This window comes from Oncorhynchus tshawytscha, linkage group LG22, assembly GCF_018296145.1.
Source record: "Oncorhynchus tshawytscha isolate Ot180627B linkage group LG22, Otsh_v2.0, whole genome shotgun sequence".
Taxonomy (NCBI): Eukaryota; Metazoa; Chordata; class Actinopteri; order Salmoniformes; family Salmonidae; genus Oncorhynchus; species Oncorhynchus tshawytscha.
Genome location: NC_056450.1, coordinates 28071682 through 28091151, shown reverse-complemented (window position 1 = coordinate 28091151; position 19470 = coordinate 28071682). Strand labels below are relative to the sequence as shown.

Genomic DNA, 19470 nt, shown 5'->3' with positions numbered 1-19470 from the left:
CTTAACGGCAATGGAGTTCCACTCCCATACAAACTCAAACATGCATGTGAAGATCTGACAGACAAAATGTAGCAGTAACAAGTTATTCATGCTTAGTATTCAGGTGCCGACGACAGCTGTCAGTTCAGAGTGAACATTTTCGTTCAAGACCATAACATTTCCAAAAACTTTGTGACCTTCAAGGCAACCCTGGTTCTACATAAGGTATCGGTATTGAATAGCAGGACTACAGATGATGTCAGGCCTCTGTTGCCCAAATATGACCCCTTGAATCCTACCTCCTGTGGCTGACTGTGCACAACTGTCTGGAAGTGATGACTTACTCTGCCCTTGTGCTTCTTCTTACCATACAGATAGAATTACAAAAACAACAGGGCTCCTAAATGAGGCCTTCATAGAGTGTGAGTGTTATTAGTATGTACAAGAGTGAAGAAATGAATGTAAAGGCATCTCCTTTTAGTGCTAGGCTGCATAACCCTGAGCAGGGTCTCAATAGACTAGTTTTGCTTTCTCTCATTGACCCTGCACTTACATGGCAGGATGATCAGGATCGGCAAAGAAATAATGCTAGGTGCTGTCACCTTTGCAGTTCATTCACATCAATACAGATGAAGGAATCTGACAAGGAGAGGGAGTATAGACTATTGAGATGCGGCCCTTGGTCTAGAGGGCTAATACCCAAGGGGAATGGGGGGTGGGTGGTTCCTTCACAAATGTTTTAACCCACCTAACACGGACCTTAACCAACCCAGAATCAATGAGATCATTGGCCATTTAAAGCTGGAATCATTAGCGGTGAAACTGCCATGTCTGTTTGCGATATTACAACAACAAAGACATTACTTCAAACAAACACTTTTTTCATCGGACATCATTGCACATGAGATAGAACCAGTGGAGGCTGGTGGGAGGAGCTATAGAAGGGTGGGCTCATTGTAATTGCTGAAATGGAATGTTATCAAACACACAGAACATATGGAAACTCCGTTCCAATCATTCCATTCCGGCCATTACAATAGCTTCGCCCACCAGCCTCCTCTGGATATAACAGCAGAGTATGTACTACAAACTGTTTTTATCATGATACTGGATGCTCATCTCCTCCGTTTGAAAAACAATAACAAATGCACCTTGGGCGACCAGTGGCGATGTTTCGCCTTTTGCGGATCCCAGCTTTAAAAAGGGAACTACTGTAGAGTCTCCGGATTAGCTTCTAGGTGGGCACCCTGGGTGGGCAGCCCTGTTGTAAGAATCAGGTGATGGCATGGAGGATGAGAAAAGTAGAAACAGAGGTAGTGTCTCTGTCAGTGTGTCTTAAGCTTCTGTTCCTGCAGGGTGCGCTGCAGCTCTCTCAGGTTCTCTGACAGCAGCTCCACCTCATCCAGCCTCCCGTTGAGCTTGGCGTCGAAGATGTACGCCCGAATGTTATCGATCTGCTGCAGCAGCAACTCCTCCTCGATCAGGTCAACGTCTGGCATTGCTGCCTCACCCTCCTCTTCAAAGGGATTGGTCGAGGCTCCCGGCGGGGTATTCCCAGAAGCCTCTTTAAAAGGGTTACCTTCATCGTTCTCCTCCTCCTCTTCGAAAGGGTTGCCTGTGACGCCATCAGCCTGCCCTTGCACCCCGCCCTCCTCTTCCTCCTCAAATGGGTTGTACTCCTTCTTCCCGTTAGCTACCTCCTTGTGCTCCTTCTGGATCTCCTCGGAGAACGGGTTGGACGGATCCTCCTCCACCGTGGTGGAGTCTTCCTCCTTAAAGGGGTTGAAGGAGGCGCTGTTCTGTCCCTCTACATCTCCCCCCAGCCACGGGGGCGACTCCTCATCCTGGTCCGTCAGGGCAGGGAAGGCCCTCATGGACGGGGGGCTCCTCTCTGCTTTAGGGGTCAACTCTTCCTCCCCCTCCCTATGGAGGCTCCCTGTATCAGTTAGGTTCAGTGAGCCCTGCCAGGTGTATGTGGCCTGAGTGGATCCTGGGGCTTGGCTCTGAGCCCTGTGCTTCATCTTCCCCCTCTCCCTGTCCTCCAGGTGCTGCAGCTCCTCCTGGGCCAGTCTCTGGGACAGAGTGATGGCCAGGTGGGTCTGCTGCTGGTCGTACTCATCCTGAAGAACACACAGTTCAACAAATCACACCCTAGTCCCTACACAGAGCACTATTTCTGACCAGAGCCCTGTTACGGTCCATTGCATTGTAATCACAGTACATATCGCAGCTAAATTTTGTAACATTATGTAGGTTTCCCCACCTGAAGCTGCCTGAGGTTCTCCTCCAAAATGGCCACCTCGTCATGTCTATGGGCGGCCTTGGCCTGCCGCAGGAACGACCGGATATTCTCTATCTGCTGCAGCATGGGGTCTTCCAGCTCCCCGTGGGTGTGGAGGGTGTCTGAGGAGGGCAGCCAGCCTCCAGCTTTGGTCATGCGGAGGACTCTGGGGGCCTGGGGAGGCTCCCCGTTGGTGCTAGAGGCTGGGCGGTTCTTCTCAGAGTCCTGCCTTCTCTTCTGGGCAGCCTGGCAGGAAGATAGGAAGGTACGCTTTTAGAGACAGCTTTACTATATAATACACTTCTTATAAAAGCAGTTGCTTTTAGCTTTCCTGGTATCAGACATATCAGACCCTTTTTGGAGTATCATTATTGGGTCTTTAGTTTAAACAATAAGCAGCCTCCTCACCAGTCTTTCCTGGGCAAGCCTCTTCTCCTGCTCCTGCTTCCGCTTCATCTTCAGCTCCTCATACTTGTCCTTAGTGGGCAGAGACATCAGACCCAGTAACTTCTCCTGCAGGAGGGGGGCGGGATAGGGAGAGAGAGAGAGAGATGGAGAGAAACAGAGAAAGAGAGAGAAAAGGTTTGAGAAAGAGGGAGGTGTTTGAATGTGTTGTGTAATGAGCTATTATTCTGGGGAAAGTGACTAATCATTCACTCTTCACCACACCATTCAGCTTATCCATAACTGCTCTTTATGTACAGTAGTGTACCCTCTGTCTTACCTGGACGAACAGTGTGGCTGTGTATCTGACCATCCTCTGCAGCTGGAGATTCTTTGGATGGGGCTGTGGCTCCTCCTTCATTCCCAGTGTTAAGATCCTCTTACTGACAGAAATACATAGAGGACGTTACAAGAATATGGTTATTTAGCAGACACTTTTATTCAAACTACAGTTGGGCCAAAATACACTATATATACACACAAAAGTAGGTGGACATCCCTTCAAATTAGTGGAAGCTTTGCAGACAATATTCCATGGGAAGTAAAGCCCGGGAACTTTGGGAATCTTGCTTAAATTCTTTTTTTTTAAAGTTAGCTTATAATAGTGAACCTTTTTTTGTGGGATACACAAGGCAATTCTAGGTCTTGTGGCATATTTTGGTTGAACTATCCCCCATTCAATGGAATTGCAATCCTCTACATGCACAGTGCATTCTTCCATCACATGTGCAGTGCACTCTTCCATCACATGTGCAGCTGATTCTCAAGATCTTGCACACTAATGAGATGCTATTGGGCCCACACTACTACACTGTCTGTCTGAGTCAAGGACTACATGCTTTCTGGTATGTTTTGATTACAATACTGGCAGGGGTGAATATATTTTATATGACATATTATTTTTTGTTAACTAGTAAATAGTAGCCTACAGCAAAGTGTTTTTAACTCCTTTCTAACTTGTTAACAATTTATGCTACCCGTAATTGCTGGACTATTAAGTGCACCTGAATATAAACCGCACCCACCGAATTATTAAAAAATCTGTATTTTGTACATAAATAAGCCGCACGTGTCTATAAGCCGCAGGTGCCTACTGGTACATTGAAACAAATGAACTTTACACAGCCTTTAAACGAAACACGGCTTGAAACAAAAATTAAAACAGTAGCCTACCAAGAAAGTCATTGGTCACTATCTTCCTCCTCCTGTGCACTGAAACCACTGGTCATCTCCTTCGGTGTCGGAGTTGAATAGCCTCAGAATTGCTTCATCCGATGTTGGATCGTTTTCATTGTCGCTCTCGTCACTTTCATCCGGAGGCAAATACCCTGCTGAGCTCATGCTGCCCCTTCAACACGCAGCAGTCCAGCCTTTCGAAACCTGTTGATGATAGTGGATTTTTTGACAATGCTCCACGCTGTCAGGACCCACTGGCAGACTTGACCATAAGATGCTCTTCGCCTGCGGCCCGTTTTAGTGAAGGATTTCTCCCCACTTGTCATCCAAGCCTCCCACTGAACACGGAGCGCCACCTTAAATGCACGATTTACACTGATGTCGAGTGGCTGCAAATACTTTGGGCCATCTGCTTTTCTTCCCTCTAAAAGCTTTTGTTGTCTTTCTGCACTGAGTCAGTTCCTCACGCTGCTGTTTCCAACGTCTTATCATCGACTCATTAAGGCCAAGCTCCCGTGCAGCAGCTCTATTTCCTTTTCCAACAGCCAGATTTATCGCCTTCAACTTGAAAGCTGCATCATATGCATTTCTCCGTGTCTTTGCCATGATGAAGGTGACAAAATTACTACCGTAATCCGAATGATGGGAAGTTTGAGCGCGCTCGATTTTACGTCACATTATGTGACGGTGCTCAGTTTTTTGGCGGCATGAATCTTGTGAAAGCGGGAAAAATCCATAAATTAGCCGCGTCATTGTATAAACCACGAGGTTCAAAGTGTGGGAATAAAGTAGCGGCTTATAGTCCGGAAATTACAGTAGTTAGTTTTTGCTACCATGTGGGTTTTAGCTTTCTTTAGCCTGCTCACTAAGGAGTGTTAATTCACCTGTTTCCATACACGTTTAATTTTAAAACATTTATCTTACAAAAGGAGTTGTTTAATCTAACTGCTTAACTATTTATCTGTACATGGAATTATATTTTTTTTAAATCCTTTTTTCTCATCTTTACAGGAAAATGCCACGTGCATTATCTGATGTGTGGAGACATTTCACTGCAGCTAATGTAGAAGGAAAAGTGTACTTTTGTAAATACTGTGGCAAATCATATGTGAAGAATGCAACAAAAATCCAGAATCATCTAGCCAAGTGCATAAAGTTCCCTCAGCGCTCACAACAAGCAACCTCTGACAAAAGTCCCTCTACTTCTATTCGAGGTGAAAATGATGAATCAGACACCTTATCGATAGCAACAGCTCATGGTCTTCCTGGAATCAGAAGTTTTTGACTCAATACATGCACTAGTGAGAGAAATGCTGATGAACGCCTTGCTCGAGCTGTGTATGCAACTGGTTCAGCTCAGATGCTCACATGCAATGTGTATTGGAAGAGATTTCTGAATGTTCTTCACCCAGCATACACCCCTCCAACCAGACATGCTTTATCTACTAATTTGCTGGATGCAGAGTTTAACAGAGTTCAAGTGAAGATCAAGCAAATCATAGAGAAAGCAGACTGTATTGCAATCATCTCTGATGGGTGGTTGAATGTTCGTGGGCAAGGAATAATTAACTACATTATCTCCACCCCTCAAACAGTATTCTACAAGAGCACAGACACAATGGACAACACACACACCGGCCTCTACATTGCAGATGAGCTGAAGGCAGACATCAATGACCTTGGACCACAGAAGGTATTTGCACTTGTGACAGACAATGCTGCGAACATGAAAGCTGCTTGGTCTAAAGTGGAGGAGTCCTACCCTCACATCACACCCATTGACTGTGCTGCTCATGCACTGAATCTGCTCCTCAAGGACATCATGGCACTGAAAACAATGGATACAGTACACTCTACAAGAGAGCCAAGGAAATGGTTAGGTATGTGAAGGGTCATCAAGTTATAGTAGCAATCTACCTCACCAAGCAAAGTGAGAAGAATAGGAGCACCACATTGAAGCTGCCCAGCAAAACCCATTGGGGTGCTGTTGTCATCATGTTTGACAGTCTCCTGGAGGGGAAGGAGTCTCTCCAAGAAATGGCCATATCACAGTATGCCGATATGGACAGCCCCATCAAGAGGATCCTCCTGGATGATGTATTTTGGGAGAGAGTGGTAAGCAGCCTGAAACTCCTGAAACCTATAGCAGTAGCCATTGCACGGATTGAGGGAGACAATGCCATCCTGTCTGATGTTCAGACTCTGCTTGCAGATGTAAGAGAATAAATCTGTACTGCCCTGCCCACTTCACTGTTGTTCTAACAGAGGAAACTGCAGTTCTGAAATACATCAAAAAGCATGAAGACTTCTGCCTGAAGTCCATACACGCCGCAGCGTACATGTTGGACCCTAAGTATAGTGCAGAGATCTACAAGGCCTATGGTGTCATCACTACTGTGTCTCGCCACCTTGGCCTGGATGAGGGCAAGGTTCTTGGCAGTCTGGCGAAGTACACTTCCAAGAAAGGGCTTTGGGATGGAGATGCAATATGGCAGTCGTGCCAACATATCTCATCAGCCACTAACATCAACTACCTCAGAGTGCAACTGGTCCTTGTTTGGGAACACACAACACAGGCTGACCAATACAAAGGTTGAAAAATTGGTGGCCATCCGGGCAGATGAGGCTTTTTTTTTCTATTGGAAGGATTTAATAATTATGTCTACTTATGATATGGTATAGGGTTTATGTTTGTCTCCATATATGGTAAATCTACCCAATGCAAAAAGCATCTACATTTAAAATGGTATTAATAACCATTTGCATATATTTCCATTAATTCCCATGGAATTAATTCCCATGAATTTTCACCTCTGAATATTCCCCAAAATGTGCAACCCTACTAACAGGTGTATAAAATCGAGCACAGTCATGCAATCTCCATAGACAAACAGTAGAATGACATTGGCAGTAGAATGGCCTTACTGAAGAGTTCAGTGACTTTCAAGTCAGTTTGTCAAATTTCTGCCCTGGTCAACTGTAAGTGCTGTTATTGTGAAGTGGGAATGTCTAGGAGCAACAACAGCTCACAGAACGGGACCACCAAGTGCCTAAGATCACCATGCACAATGCCAAGCGTAGGCTGGAGTGGTGTAAAGATTGCCGCCATTAGACACTGGAGCAGTGAAAACATGTTCTTTGGAGAAATTAATCACGCTTCACCATCTGACAGTCTGCCCCAATGCAGTGCCAACTGTAAAGTTTAGTGGAGAAGGAAATAGTCTGAGGCTGTTGTTCTTATTTCGGGCTAGGCCCCTTAGTTCCAGTGAAGGGAAATCTTAACGCTACAGCATATAATGGCATTCTAGACCAGGTCTACTTTTTCATTTGCCAGCCTGATGAGATCTACCAGTCTCTAAATCTAAACCAACCAACAAAATTTATGAAACGCAACACACCACTGAGTATGAACCTGTTGCTATGATACCCAAATATAATGTGGACCAATAACATGTTTTACACAAATAAGTGCAACTCATTTAATTTCCTACCTTAGTGTGACTTTTGGCATTGGTGGAGGCAAGTAGTTTTTTTATAGTCAGGGCTGCAGCAGCGTGTTGCAAGTCTCATGCAGGCCACAAGGTGGTCATCCGTCAGTAGATCTGTACTTGGACTTAATTATCTTCATGTGAGAAAATGCAGACTCACAGAGGTAGGTTGATCCAAAAAGGTCTGATCAATTTAAAGCACGTCGTATTTGGGATACTTCTCCTCTAGCAGTAGCTCCCAGAACTCTTCCTTCATCTCAGTGGTTGCCCTGGATTTCAGCTGAATGTCATTTTGAAGGGTGAGAATTTCAGTTTCTGCTATAGTTGTGTAGTTGGGCAGTTGTTGTTGCCATCCTGTACTTGTCCCGCAGGTGTGATGTTCGGATGTACCGGTCCTGTGCAGGTGTTGTTACATTTGGTCTGCCACTGAGAGGACGATCAGCTGTCCGTCCTGTCTCCCTGTAGAGCTGTCTTATGAGTCTCCTTGCAGCATGCCTAAGGCACGTTCAGATGAGCTGTGAGCCTGGGCATCTTTCATTTGGTGTTTTTTCAGAGTCAGTAGAAAGGTCTCTTTTAGTGTCCTAAGTTATCATATCTGTGACCTTAATTGCCTACCGTCTGTAAGCTGTTAGTGTCTAATGGCCGTTCCACAGGTGCATGTTAATTCATTGTTTATGGTTCATTGAACAAGCATGGGAAACAGTGTTTAAACCCTTTACAATGAAGATCTACGAATTATATTAGAAAGGCAGGGTCCTGAAAAAGAGACATTTCTTTTTTTGCTGAGTTTATAAGTAGCAATAGGCTCAAGTGATGCAAATCAGTGAAACGCCTATCAAACTCAGATAAGATGCTCTGAACTTGCTCCACGTAACGTGCACTGTCAAACTGTGCTGTATCCTTGCCCTGACATTCAAGTTCTGAATGCATATGTTGACAGAAGTGCAGGTCCTTACGTTGCAGCTTTCTTGTGAGCAGTTGTAGTTTGCATTTAAAAGTGTTCACAGAGCTGTTCATGTTGATTGCATGTTTGCCTTCTCCTCTACAGCTCTACATTCAGTTCATTAAGCATGCAAGTTAGGTCAGTGAGAAAAGCTCAATCCAGGAGGCACTGTGTGTCCTCTAGCTGTGCATATTCTGCATGTTTGGAGACCTTGAGAAACTCCTTGATTTCAGGCAACAACTCACTGAATCTCCCTAAAAATGTACCTTGGCTCAGCCACCGCACATCCGTGAGCAGCAGCAGTTCTGTGTGCTCCGCTTCGGTCTCTTCTAAGTGAGCGTGAAATAAGCTCTGCCGTAAGGTTCTTGCTCGAATAGAACACACAATCGCAACATCCATCACCTCTTTCATGTTTAACAGCTTCCCGCACAAAGCTTGCTGATGAACTACGCAGTGAAAACTAAGAAAGTCCGGGAAACAATCGTCCCGTTTGCACAATGCAACAAACCCAATAATGCGGCCTACCATAGCGGGTGCCCCATCGGTAGTAATGGAAACAAGCTTACAAAAGGAGTTGGAATTTGTTAGCAAACTCCATAAAAGCTTGAAAAATATCTTTGCCCCTTGTATGTCCTTTCAGTGGCAAAATGGCGAGTAGTTTGTAGTTTTTCCTTTGTACTCATGTTGTCAAAAAACATTCTGATGAAAATGCATAACTGTGCCACATCTACCAGATCTGTGGACTCGTCAAACTGGAGGGAATAATACTCGCAGTTGGCAATATCCTTCTTCAGTTGATTCTCTGCTATTCCCTCACATCTTGTCACCGTATTTCTAGACAACTGAATGTCATTGATGGAAGCCATCAATTCAGTCTTATTCTTAAAGTCCCCAAACAGAGAGTCTTGTAGCCTCAATAAATGCTTCCTTGATCTCCTAAACTTTGAACAACTTTTTATGCTTAGCAAGAACGTGACTCACACGATAAGATGCTACGGTTGCCGCCTTCCCTTTGGTCACAGGCCTTGTGAAAATTGACTGCTGCGCCGCCCTTTGGTCACAGGCCTTGTGAAAATTGACTGCTGCGCCGCCCTTTGGTCACAGGCCTTGTGAAAATTGACTGCTGCGCCGCCCTTTGGTCACAGGCCTTGTGAAAATTGACTGCTGCGCCGCCCTTTGGTCGCAGGCCTTGTGAAAATTGACTGCTGCGCCGCCCTTTGGTCACAGGCCTTGTGAAAATTGACTGCTGCGCCGCCCTTTGGTCGCAGGCCTTGTGAAAATTGACTGCTGCGCCGCCCTTTGGTCACAGGCCTTGTGAAAATTGACTGCTGCGCCGCCCTTTGGTCACAGGCCTTGTGAAAATTGACTGCTGCGCCGCCCTTTGGTCGCAGGCCTTGTGAAAATTGACTGCTGCGCCGCCCTTTGGTCACAGGCCTTGTGAAAATTGACTGCTGCGCCGCCCTTTGGTCACAGGCCTTGTGAAAATTGACTGCTGCGCCGCCCTTTGGTCGCAGGCCTTGTGAAAATTGACTGCTGCGCCGCCCTTTGGTCACAGGCCTTGTGAAAATTGACTGCTGCGCCGCCCTTTGGTCACAGGCCTTGTGAAAATTGACTGCTGCGCCGCCCGTTGATTTTTTTAGTTCTTGTACCTTTCTTCTTCGTAATTCAGTCTTTGCTGGGAAATCTCTTTCCTGGGTTTTGTGTGTGGTTTTAAATGTCGTTCTGTTACCTTTCTTTGGGATAGCGATGCCATTATGGCAGATGAGACACATTTTGAGTTTGACATGATAAAAAAAAGAATCCTCCTCCCATTCTTGTGGAAATGATACAAAAAAACAGAAAACGTATCGTTCCCTTCACTCATTATTGCTGCTGTCTACCACACAACTTCAGAACAATTTAAGAACGAATCTGACTACAAAGTTAGCTAGCTACCTGCCTGGCATAAGTGTTACCTCGACTTGGCGTTGGAGGGCGGCATCTGACCACGCTAACTAGGCATACGTCAATAAGTGGGCAGGGACTGGTCATATTTTATGTAAATCATGTGACTTTTCAGACATTGCTATGAATGAAGGACTGTCGAATGTAAATACAGAAAGAGATTATAGGAATTGATTTGTGTGGCTGGATTTTAGTAGATGTATAATCATCTCACAATCGACTGGCAAGCATGCCGCGATCGACCAGTAGATCGTGATCGACCAGTAGGTTGGGCACCCCTAGACGACTCTGTGCTTCCAACTTTGTGGCAACAGTTGAGGAAGACCATTTCCTGTTTCAGCAAAACAATGCCAACATGCACAAAGAAGAAATGATTTGTCAAGACCGGTGTGGAAGAACGTGACTGGCCTGTGCAGAGCCCTGAACTCATCCCCATCGGACATCTTTGGGATGAATTGGAACGCTGACTGCGAGCCAGGCTTAATCGCCCAACATCAGTGCCCGACATCATTAATGCTCGTGGCTGAATGGAAGTCCCTGCAGCAATGTCCCAACATCTAGTGGAAAGCCATCCTAGAAGAGTGGAAGCTATTATAGCAGCAAAGGGGGAACCAACTTCAGATTAATTCCCATGATTTTGGAATGCGATGTTCGACGAGCAGGTGTCCACATACTTTTGGTCATATTGTGTATGATGAAATCGAATATCATGATATTTCACTGACGATATATCGTGAACTGCAAGACTATACTATATTTGAACTTTACAAGTCAAAACTGCTATCAGTTAGGCTGTATCAATATGTTGAAAATGAAGTCTAAATTAATGAACTAAGCCTTATTTTATCCCCATACTAAGGTTATTTAATGTGACTATAATAGGGCTGGGCCAAAATATCATATCATGGTATTTTTCAAAATCTTGACGGTATTTTATGTTTTTGATTAATAAAAGCCCTACATTTGCTTCATGAGCAGTGCGTGACCCTAGGGTGGCAACACATACATTCTAAATTATTTCAATGGGTCTTTCTCCATTCTGATTGTTTTATACTGTTCAATTCAACTTCAACCTAAAATAATTTCCTGCATTTCCATCAATTTCTACATTTCCTGCACTTATTTGAGATCATTTCCACACTGCCACGATATGGACAAAAAAACAAGACCTTATTTTTAACCAAATGTTGCAATTGCGATTTAGATCAAAACACTTTGATTAACTTTTGGAATCATGGAAATAGAATGTTTATTCCAATTCTATAGTTAGAATATAAATAATAGTGGACACTTTGAATACAGTGTTGTTTGACATGACAACGAATGAAAATGCCATGGACGAGTTAAAGTGACAGGGTAGAAACCAAAGTGATGTTCAGTGTTTCCTAGGGGACCCTATAATCTTTGGCTACATTAAATCTTTAATCATGTAGCCAACATATTCATGCCTCACCTATTCCTCTTTGACTTAGAAGATACTGTTGCACAAACAACATGCTGATTTAAGCCTCCACCAGCACTGGTATCAGGCTGTATTAGCTAGCTACATTTGCTCTGACTCAGTACTTTTATTAGCTAGTTAGCTAGCCAGCTAACACAATTTAGTCATTTACAACATTATCAATGTCTACACTGTATTTCTGATCAATTTGATGTTATTTTAATGGACAGAAAATTTGCTTTTCTTTGACCCCAAACTTTTGAACGGTAGTGTAGGATATTGTGATATTTAGAGTAGCATATCGTAGAAGAGGTGTCCTTCAAATATCGCCAACCCTACATACACGTAACACATTCTGTATATAGTATGTACCTCAGTGCATCGATAAGTTCGTAGTATTTCTGGACTTCCATTCTCAGTCCACCAGCCGTGTCCAGGTTATAGGTGGTCTCTCCAGCACTGTGAGAAGTTAAAGTTTGACCAAACAGAACCACAGCCACATACATCTCTCGTAAAATGTAGCACACTATATAGAGAACGAGGTGTCATTTCAGACAGACTACGTCTTACTTAAGAGACTCAGCCATTCTGATGTACTCTGGAGCTCTCTCGTCCACCTTGTCCATGCACAGCCTCAGCCTCTGGAAGGAAGACAGGAGGATGAATGGTGAATGACAGCAAGCTCACTACACAGTGAACAACAGTGTGTTACCTCGTAGAGCTTGACGATGTCAGGCACGTGGTCCTTCTCCTCCAGTTTCTGCTGTTTCCTCATCAGGGTGTCCATGCAGTGGCAGCAGCAACGGATCCTCTCGTCATCCTTCTCTTCCAGAATGGAGGTGACACTGCTCAGGCTGCTGACGCTGCCTCTCCTGGAGCCCATCCCGCTGATGCTGCCCCCACCACCCCCTGTTGGAGGGGACTGAGATTGGCCCGGGCTGCCTGGAACACTCAGGGCCTCCCGTGTCCCACTGGTCAGCTTGTCTGGAGAGAAGAGAACTGGTTGGTGAGTCACTAACTAACTAATTCTGAGAAACACTGATGTCACTGTTGATTTTCTGGTTAAATATGGGTGTAATATCGCTGTATGTGTGTAAGTGTGTATACAGTGTACTCACAAGCCAAAGGCAGGGGCACAAACTCCATGCACTTCTTACACATGATGGAGCCACAGAGACGGCAGTGGTGTCGTCTGTTCCGGAGGTTGAACTTGTTCCCGCAGTCGGGACAGAACGGGACATCAGAGTCACTCACCCACGACACAACAGACTTCTCAATCGCTGGAGAGAGGAGTGGATTTTCAGGTTTCACACAGAAAATGACGTTCAAATTCACACAGGGAGGAGCTGTACTCAATAAGAACAAATGTGGGTCCTGTATAATGTGATAATGAAAAAACTAAATATACTGCAATATGGTCCCCTCTCAACCCACCTCTAATCTTGCCTGCATCTATGTTCATCCTGTCAAATGAGGTTAGCTGAAACACAAGACAGGATACATGGTGAATCATGTCCAGACAGAAAGGGTGTGTAACTGCTACTGTATGTGTCAAACCCACATCGACAAACCCAAGGGGGAAACGACTTGTGATTGTTTGTGTGCTCACTTTCTCCAGCCTGATAATTAGCTTGTTGACCTCGATGACGTAGTGGTCGATCCTGGCAGCTCTGTGCTTCTTGAAGAAGTCCAGATGACTTCTGGTGGCTCCTACGGAGGAGAAGAGGGGACACCATCAGACTGGATGGAAGCAGTCTCTAAAACTAGAGACCATAACAAAACAACACTCTTAGTTACAATTCAGGTGAGATGACTCAGTAGCATGCAATGACCAGACCAATAAATCTCTTATTAACTGTGGATTGTTTGAGCAGCAGATGTAAAGCCCTTTACCACCCCACCACTTTGCTCTTCTCCCAGTTTCCCCTCTGCATACTGCTCCCAGTCTCACCCAGCTCCTGAGGCTCCCACATGTAGGGGTCTACTCCACCGTAGTAGAAGGACTCATAGCTGTCCATCTCTGGCTTGTCCTCTCCATCCCTCTTCAGCAGCTTGTCTTTGGCTTTCTTAGCCTTCTGGACTAGACCTGCAGCCAACAGGATGACAGTAGTGATTAATTCAATGAACTGGGCAAGGCTACCCGGCCATGAGACTCACTCTTGGGTCATTATTAGCTAACCTAAATGGAAAGACAAGCATTAAGAGACTCACTCTTGAGCTGTCCCCTGACATGTCTGTCATCCCCAGAGTGTTCCTCCTCATAGTGCTCCTGCAGCTGGTAGAATGACTGCAGGTCCTTCAGGCAAAGCGGGCACAGGAAGCCCTCCTTCACCTCCCCTGTGCCCTCAAAGGGGGGCAGGTAGCTGGAGGCCATGTTGATGGGGGGGTGCAGGGTGGTAGCAGTGACACCCACAGTCTGTCCCTGTCTCATGCCACGCCCAACTTGGTGTGACGCCCACCCCTCATCCGCTTCATTATACACCAGGAGAAAGCCTGAGGCAGAAACGGACAGCTTGAAGCAGTAGAGGGGGTCAAGGGTTCTGACAATAACATACAGGGGCATATTACGCCGATTCTGTTGTAAAACATTTCTTAAACGGAAGCAAATGGAACGAAATGGGGAGGGACCTTCCTGAATTTGTCCAATATTAACTCTCGTTTTAGTTGCACTGTTTGGACTAATGATTACACCCTAGGTAAGAAGTCCAGACCGTTGTTTATGGAAGTCATGGTTTACTGAATGACAACCCTAAAATCATCCAGCAACGACTAGTCAGGTGACATGGACATAACGGGCTTTGATCATTGAACGCTTACTATTCACGTAAATCCTATGCATGGATACATGTATACCGTGTTAGAAATAATAAAGTTAGCTAGCTAATAACGAGAGCAGTAGGCTGTGTTTACATTGTCAGTAGGAAGGGAAATCACTTGAGTAGAACTATCCAGTCCAGACAGACAGATATTTAACCAGCCAGCTGGCTGGCTACTGAACAATTCACACACATAAAGCAACCATGGAAAAAAAAACAGCTAGCTGACTAAGTTAGCAAAAGGCTAACGAGAGATAGCTATAGTTCTGGTTCTGACGTTTAGCCAGCACCAAGCGCACACCGTTTCCAATGACACAAACAATCCAAAACAGATTTATTTACTTACAGATCGCAATGCAAGTCTGCTAACGGTGTAGTTTATGTATGAATATTTGACAGCTCGTTGCTAATCTCCAGCTGCAACGCTCTCTCCGCGGGTGAAAAGTTAGCAGTCTAGTCCACCGAGCTATAATGAAACGGTCTAGTCACACACTGTACTGTGGTACCGTCAATGGTCTCGTCATGTGATTAGCATACAGCCGAGACGGGAAGTGAGAATGGACAAAAAGCACGTTGAAGCCAAAAGGAACCCTGACCCTAGGTCTGCGACCGTGCTATCCGGGAACCTCGGGACGTCCCTAACCCACTGAAGTTTACATTTAAATGGTTTAGGTAGGGGTTAGTGTTTAGGTATGGACGTCCCAAGGACACACACACACACACACAAACACTGAGTTGTGAGGATAGATATTCATGGTGGACTGGAAGAGAGGAGGGAAGAGAGAGAAGTGAGAATGTCCAGCCTGGAGAAGATCTGTGAGGTCGTCAGCCTAGAGACCTGCCATCCATACTTCAGACTGTCGCTCAGCAGATACTTCTCGCACAAGGCATGGTGCAGTAGGCCTACACTGTGTCCAGACTGGTGAACCAGTGTAGAGTAGGCACCATGCATTACCGTGCATTTGTAACCCTCTTCCCTGTGTCAGATCCCAATGTCACTCCTGCAGAATCGGGTGAAGATGACCAACGAGTCGCCCACAGGTCTCAACCTTCAACCTTCTGCAGTCATACCCGTCAGACCCCATCTGAGACCAGGACTTCTTCAATGCCGGACAGACAAAGAACTGGTGAGTGATCGTAACATGGTACACACACACACACACACACACACACACACACACTGCCTTTTCATTTTCACTCCTGCTCTGACCAAGGGAGAATAGTGTATTCAGTCCAGAAATTCCTGCTGTTTATTCACAGAGTTGTTTATTTGGTAACAGCAGTTGTGTTCTGTTGAGTCCCAAACAACTGAACAACAACACATTTATAAAGGCCCATTTACAGGATACAAAAACTAAAATGTAACACAATAAAATAACAATAAGGAGGCTATATACAGGGCATACCAGTACCGAGTCAATGTGCGGGGGTTCAGATTAGTCAAGGTAATTTGTACATGTAGGTAGGGGTAAAGTGACTATGCATAGTTAATAAACAGCGAGTAGCAGCCGTGTAAAAACAAAGGGGGGGGGTCAATGTAAATAGTCTGAGTGACCATTTGATTGACTGTTCAGCTATTTAGGAGCCTTTTGGACTTAGACTTGGCGACCCGGTACCGCTTGCCGTGTGGTAGCAGATAAAACAGTCGATGAATTGGGTGACTGGAGTCTTTGACAATTTTTTGGGCCTTCCTCTGACACCGCCTAGTATATAGGTCCTGGATGGCAGGAAGCTTGGCCCCAGTGATGTACTGGGCCGTACGCACTACCCTCTGTAGCACCTTACGGTCGGATGCTGATCAGTTGCCATACCAGGCGGGGCTGCAACCGGTCAGGATGCTCTCGATGGTGTAGCTGTAGAACTTTTTGAGTGTGCAGACCTCTGGCACCTGCACTGCCCTGTCAGTGTAGAGATAACTGACAGTACTGTAGGTTGGGGTTAGGTTCCAGGTTTCTGCTGATGTTGTGTTCAGGTTGTACAAGCCTCCGGTTAAATTGAGGCCAGCTTGTGCTAAGCTTGTGCTCTACAACCTACCAGTTGTCTGAGGATGATTTGAGGTTGTGGCCTAGAGGCCTCCGGTCTGGTTCTGTTCAGTGGTCAGAAGGAAAGATTGGGGTTCTGGAAGTCCTATCACAGCACCCTCAAAGCCTAGCGCAGTGATGAAGATGTTGATGATGACTGTGAAGAAAACAAATACTGTTGCTGTGTTGTTCATCATGTTCAGCTTTGAGTGTTTCCTCACATCATTCAGATCATACTTCACTAGAGAGAGAGAGAGTAGGAAGGTTATTAAACATGTTTACCTTTCTGTTTACAGATAGCCATAGTGTGTGTGTGTGTGTGTGTGTGTGTGTGTGTGTGTGTGTGTGTGTGTGTGTGTGTGTGTGTGTGTGTGTGTGTGTGTGTGTGTGTGTGTTAGTATGTGTGAATGAGTGACAGATAGTGTATTACTAACCTATAAAGACAAGCAGTAGTCCCACGACAACCTGTAGCGTAATAGACATGGACAGCAGTACTATGAGAGGTTTGTAGAATCTGTACTGTGACTCCATGTATAGGACAGTCTTTAGCTGGGATGAGTTAGCCATGAGTAGAGCCACATCAAGCATACTCTGAGCTACACTCTTCCTAGTGGCATAGTGATTCATGTTAATCATTCGGTACACCTTTCCAGAGGGGTCAAGACGGTCGTGGTTTGCCTGTGGGTTAGAGGGTAGACCATCAGGCTTATGGGTCACACATGCTCATGTAGCGTGGTTCGTTCTGCATTGTGTACTTTTAATTAGGACGCTGCCACAACTGAAGGTCTGCTAGTGAAATTATTTTTATTTGCCCTGCACACGAAGAGACAACACACATTATGTTAACCCTTGGCGCAGTCCTAGCTCTCAGGCACCTTGCTAGCCGAAGGTCAGGCAAAAGAGAACAATAAGGGGGTACGGAAATACAGATAACCCGCGATGTGCCAAACCAAAATATACAAAACCTTTACAATCACATGTATGTACAATATTGTTATGAAAAAGTGTTTGTACACCAAAGAATAACATTAGCTAGCTGTAATTACATTTTTTTTTATAAACTGAATTATTATTATTATTATTATTATTATTATCAAATTATTAACATCCCCTCTTGACCTGGCCTATTTGAGTTGGTCCTTGTGTGCAATTTGGTGAATAATCTAGGGGAACAATATCACACTGCTACACTCAAACACACGAATGCAGTGGATTAACTACAGGCACTGCCTTTCCTCTATGGCAGAAGGGTGTGTTCTATAACTACAACACACACGGGTGTCCACATCTTCTCACGGAGGTGGGGTTGTGAATTGTCAAGTACGGATAAAGGTAAATACGAGATGTCACAAGTGGGTGCGACACTCCGAAACACAAAGGGCATAGTCAGCTCTTCGCGGAGGCGAGAAATATGGCGAGGAGCCAGACAGTGAAATGATTTCCGTAGTCAAAAGGTTTGAACGCTTCATGTCTCCACTATAGGCTATGAATGCTCTTTAATGAAGCTAATAGACGACGAGCAGTAAATTATATTGGATTGTAGGTCTGTTATTTTATCAATAACTTGGGGGAATACTTGTGAAGTTTCCATACCAGTAGGAGTTATACATTCCCCACTGGGCACAGACATCAGTTCAACATCTCATTTTGATTTACATTTTGTTGTCAACTAATGTGAATTCAATGTGAAATCAACAACAAAAAATTCACCATGTCATGTGATTTAGGTTAAAGGTTGGGTGGAAAAGAGACTAAATACGTTGATGATTTTTCATCAAATCGAATCAGTTTTCCATGTTGATTCAACGTCATCACATTGATTGAAATGATGTGAAAACACAACCTGGACTCGGGGGTAGAGGTAACATAGTAAATATAAATCGGGGACAACCATTGTTTTGCCCAGTGGGTCATAACTGCAACTTATCTCCTTGTAGCCCAAATCCGAATGTTCAGTCAAAATGTACAACATCCTATTTAGTTGCTTATGACACAGTTAAAAATGTGCTAGGACCCCGCTACAGTAGCCTGAGGTTTGAGGTTATAATGTTTAACTTACTTCTATGTCGTCTAGTTTGTTGAGAGTGATGTCCTCCCCATTCGCCCTTGCTTCACTGTCCATGCTGGCCAAGACAACTGCGGTTACCGATATAACCGACACAGGAAAACTAGTTTAGAATAGTAACATACGTTACACACGGTAGGCTACCGTACATCTCGCAAGTAGACTAAAGATCAGCTGTCATCTGCAGTTTGCCGTAGCCTTTCTTGTCACCGGCTTCACGCAGCCAAACGGAAAATGTTGAGTGTATTTCCCAGAGGTGTGAGCTTTGCTTATTCAAAACTACCCCTCCCACTGTCCAATCATACGAACGCAGTACACTCAATCGCTCTCTCTTTCGGTCTTTCTTTCTTAAACAGATACAAACACACATACTGTACACACAGCTCTGGAGTGGGAGGGGTTTTCCCTCAATGAAGAACATAATACTTGCTCCTCTGGTTTTATTGTCTCAATAAGTTCTATTTTTTTGATGGATGACAAACAGGAATGAACAAGATGTTATTTTAGTTATCATTAAACATTACCTTCAAGCGTTTAGTGTGGCGTTAGACAAACAAAAGTAGGATATCAAAACAAAATGTTGATCATGTTTGACAAGCACACACACGCACGTACACACATACGCACGTACACACACACGCACATACACACATACGTACACACACACGCACGTACACACACACGCACGTACACACACACACGCACGTACACACACACGCACGTACACACACACGCACGTACACACACACGCACGTACACACACACGCACGTACACACATACGGATAGATGTGCGCACACACACGCACGCACGTACACACACACGCACGTACACACATACGCACGTACACACACGCGCACGTACACACACACG

The 19470-nt window shown here is 44.9% G+C and overlaps 2 protein-coding genes across 3 annotated transcripts; both read right to left on the bottom strand.

The window, feature by feature from the left end:
• Window positions 1-106: 106 nt before the first annotated feature.
• Window positions 107-16213, bottom strand: LOC112222244 (rabenosyn-5). Of its 2 annotated transcripts, none has more exons than XM_024384969.2 (13): window positions 14859-16213; window positions 13908-14189; window positions 13648-13782; window positions 13306-13406; window positions 13131-13176; window positions 12854-12976; window positions 12409-12680; window positions 12267-12337; window positions 12069-12155; window positions 2985-3087; window positions 2669-2773; window positions 2243-2506; window positions 107-2099 (listed from the first exon to the last, which is right to left on the bottom strand). In XM_024384969.2, exons 2-13 carry the CDS (start codon window positions 14125-14127, stop codon window positions 1305-1307), a joined length of 2322 nt encoding a protein of 773 aa, XP_024240737.1. In that variant the 5' UTR covers window positions 14128-14189; window positions 14859-16213; the 3' UTR covers window positions 107-1304. The 2 variants fall into 2 exon arrangements, with proteins under 2 accessions (XP_024240737.1, XP_024240736.1); XM_024384968.2 differs by having other exon boundaries at window positions 12815-12976; window positions 14859-16212.
• A 66-nt stretch (window positions 16214-16279) lies between these two features.
• On the bottom strand, window positions 16280-18941 carry si:dkey-93l1.9 (uncharacterized protein LOC562339 homolog). Its single transcript, XM_024383604.2, has 3 exons — window positions 18593-18941; window positions 16968-17211; window positions 16280-16774 (listed from the first exon to the last, which is right to left on the bottom strand). Exons 1-3 carry the CDS (start codon window positions 18653-18655, stop codon window positions 16578-16580), a joined length of 504 nt encoding a protein of 167 aa, XP_024239372.1. The 5' UTR covers window positions 18656-18941; the 3' UTR covers window positions 16280-16577.
• Window positions 18942-19470: the final 529 nt, after the last annotated feature.

Bases quoted from the DNA above. Each gene is read 5' to 3' on its own strand.
- LOC112222244 (XM_024384968.2), bottom strand. From the start codon at position 14,127: ATGAGACAGGGACAGACTGTGGGTGTCACTGCTACCACCCTGCACCCC. The intron at 13,177-13,305 runs GTGAGCACACAA...CTTGTGTTTCAG, and splicing joins TAATTATCAGGCTGGAGAAA to CTAACCTCATTTGACAGGAT. The intron at 2,100-2,242 runs GTGGGGAAACCT...TGTGTTCTTCAG, and splicing joins AGAACCTCAGGCAGCTTCAG to GATGAGTACGACCAGCAGCA.
- si:dkey-93l1.9 (XM_024383604.2), bottom strand. From the start codon at position 18,655: ATGGACAGTGAAGCAAGGGCGAATGGGGAGGACATCACTCTCAACAAA. The intron at 17,212-18,592 runs GTAAGTTAAACA...TCTAACCCACAG, and splicing joins ACAAACTAGACGACATAGAA to GCAAACCACGACCGTCTTGA. The intron at 16,775-16,967 runs GTTAGTAATACA...CTCTCTCTCTAG, and splicing joins ACTACTGCTTGTCTTTATAG to TGAAGTATGATCTGAATGAT.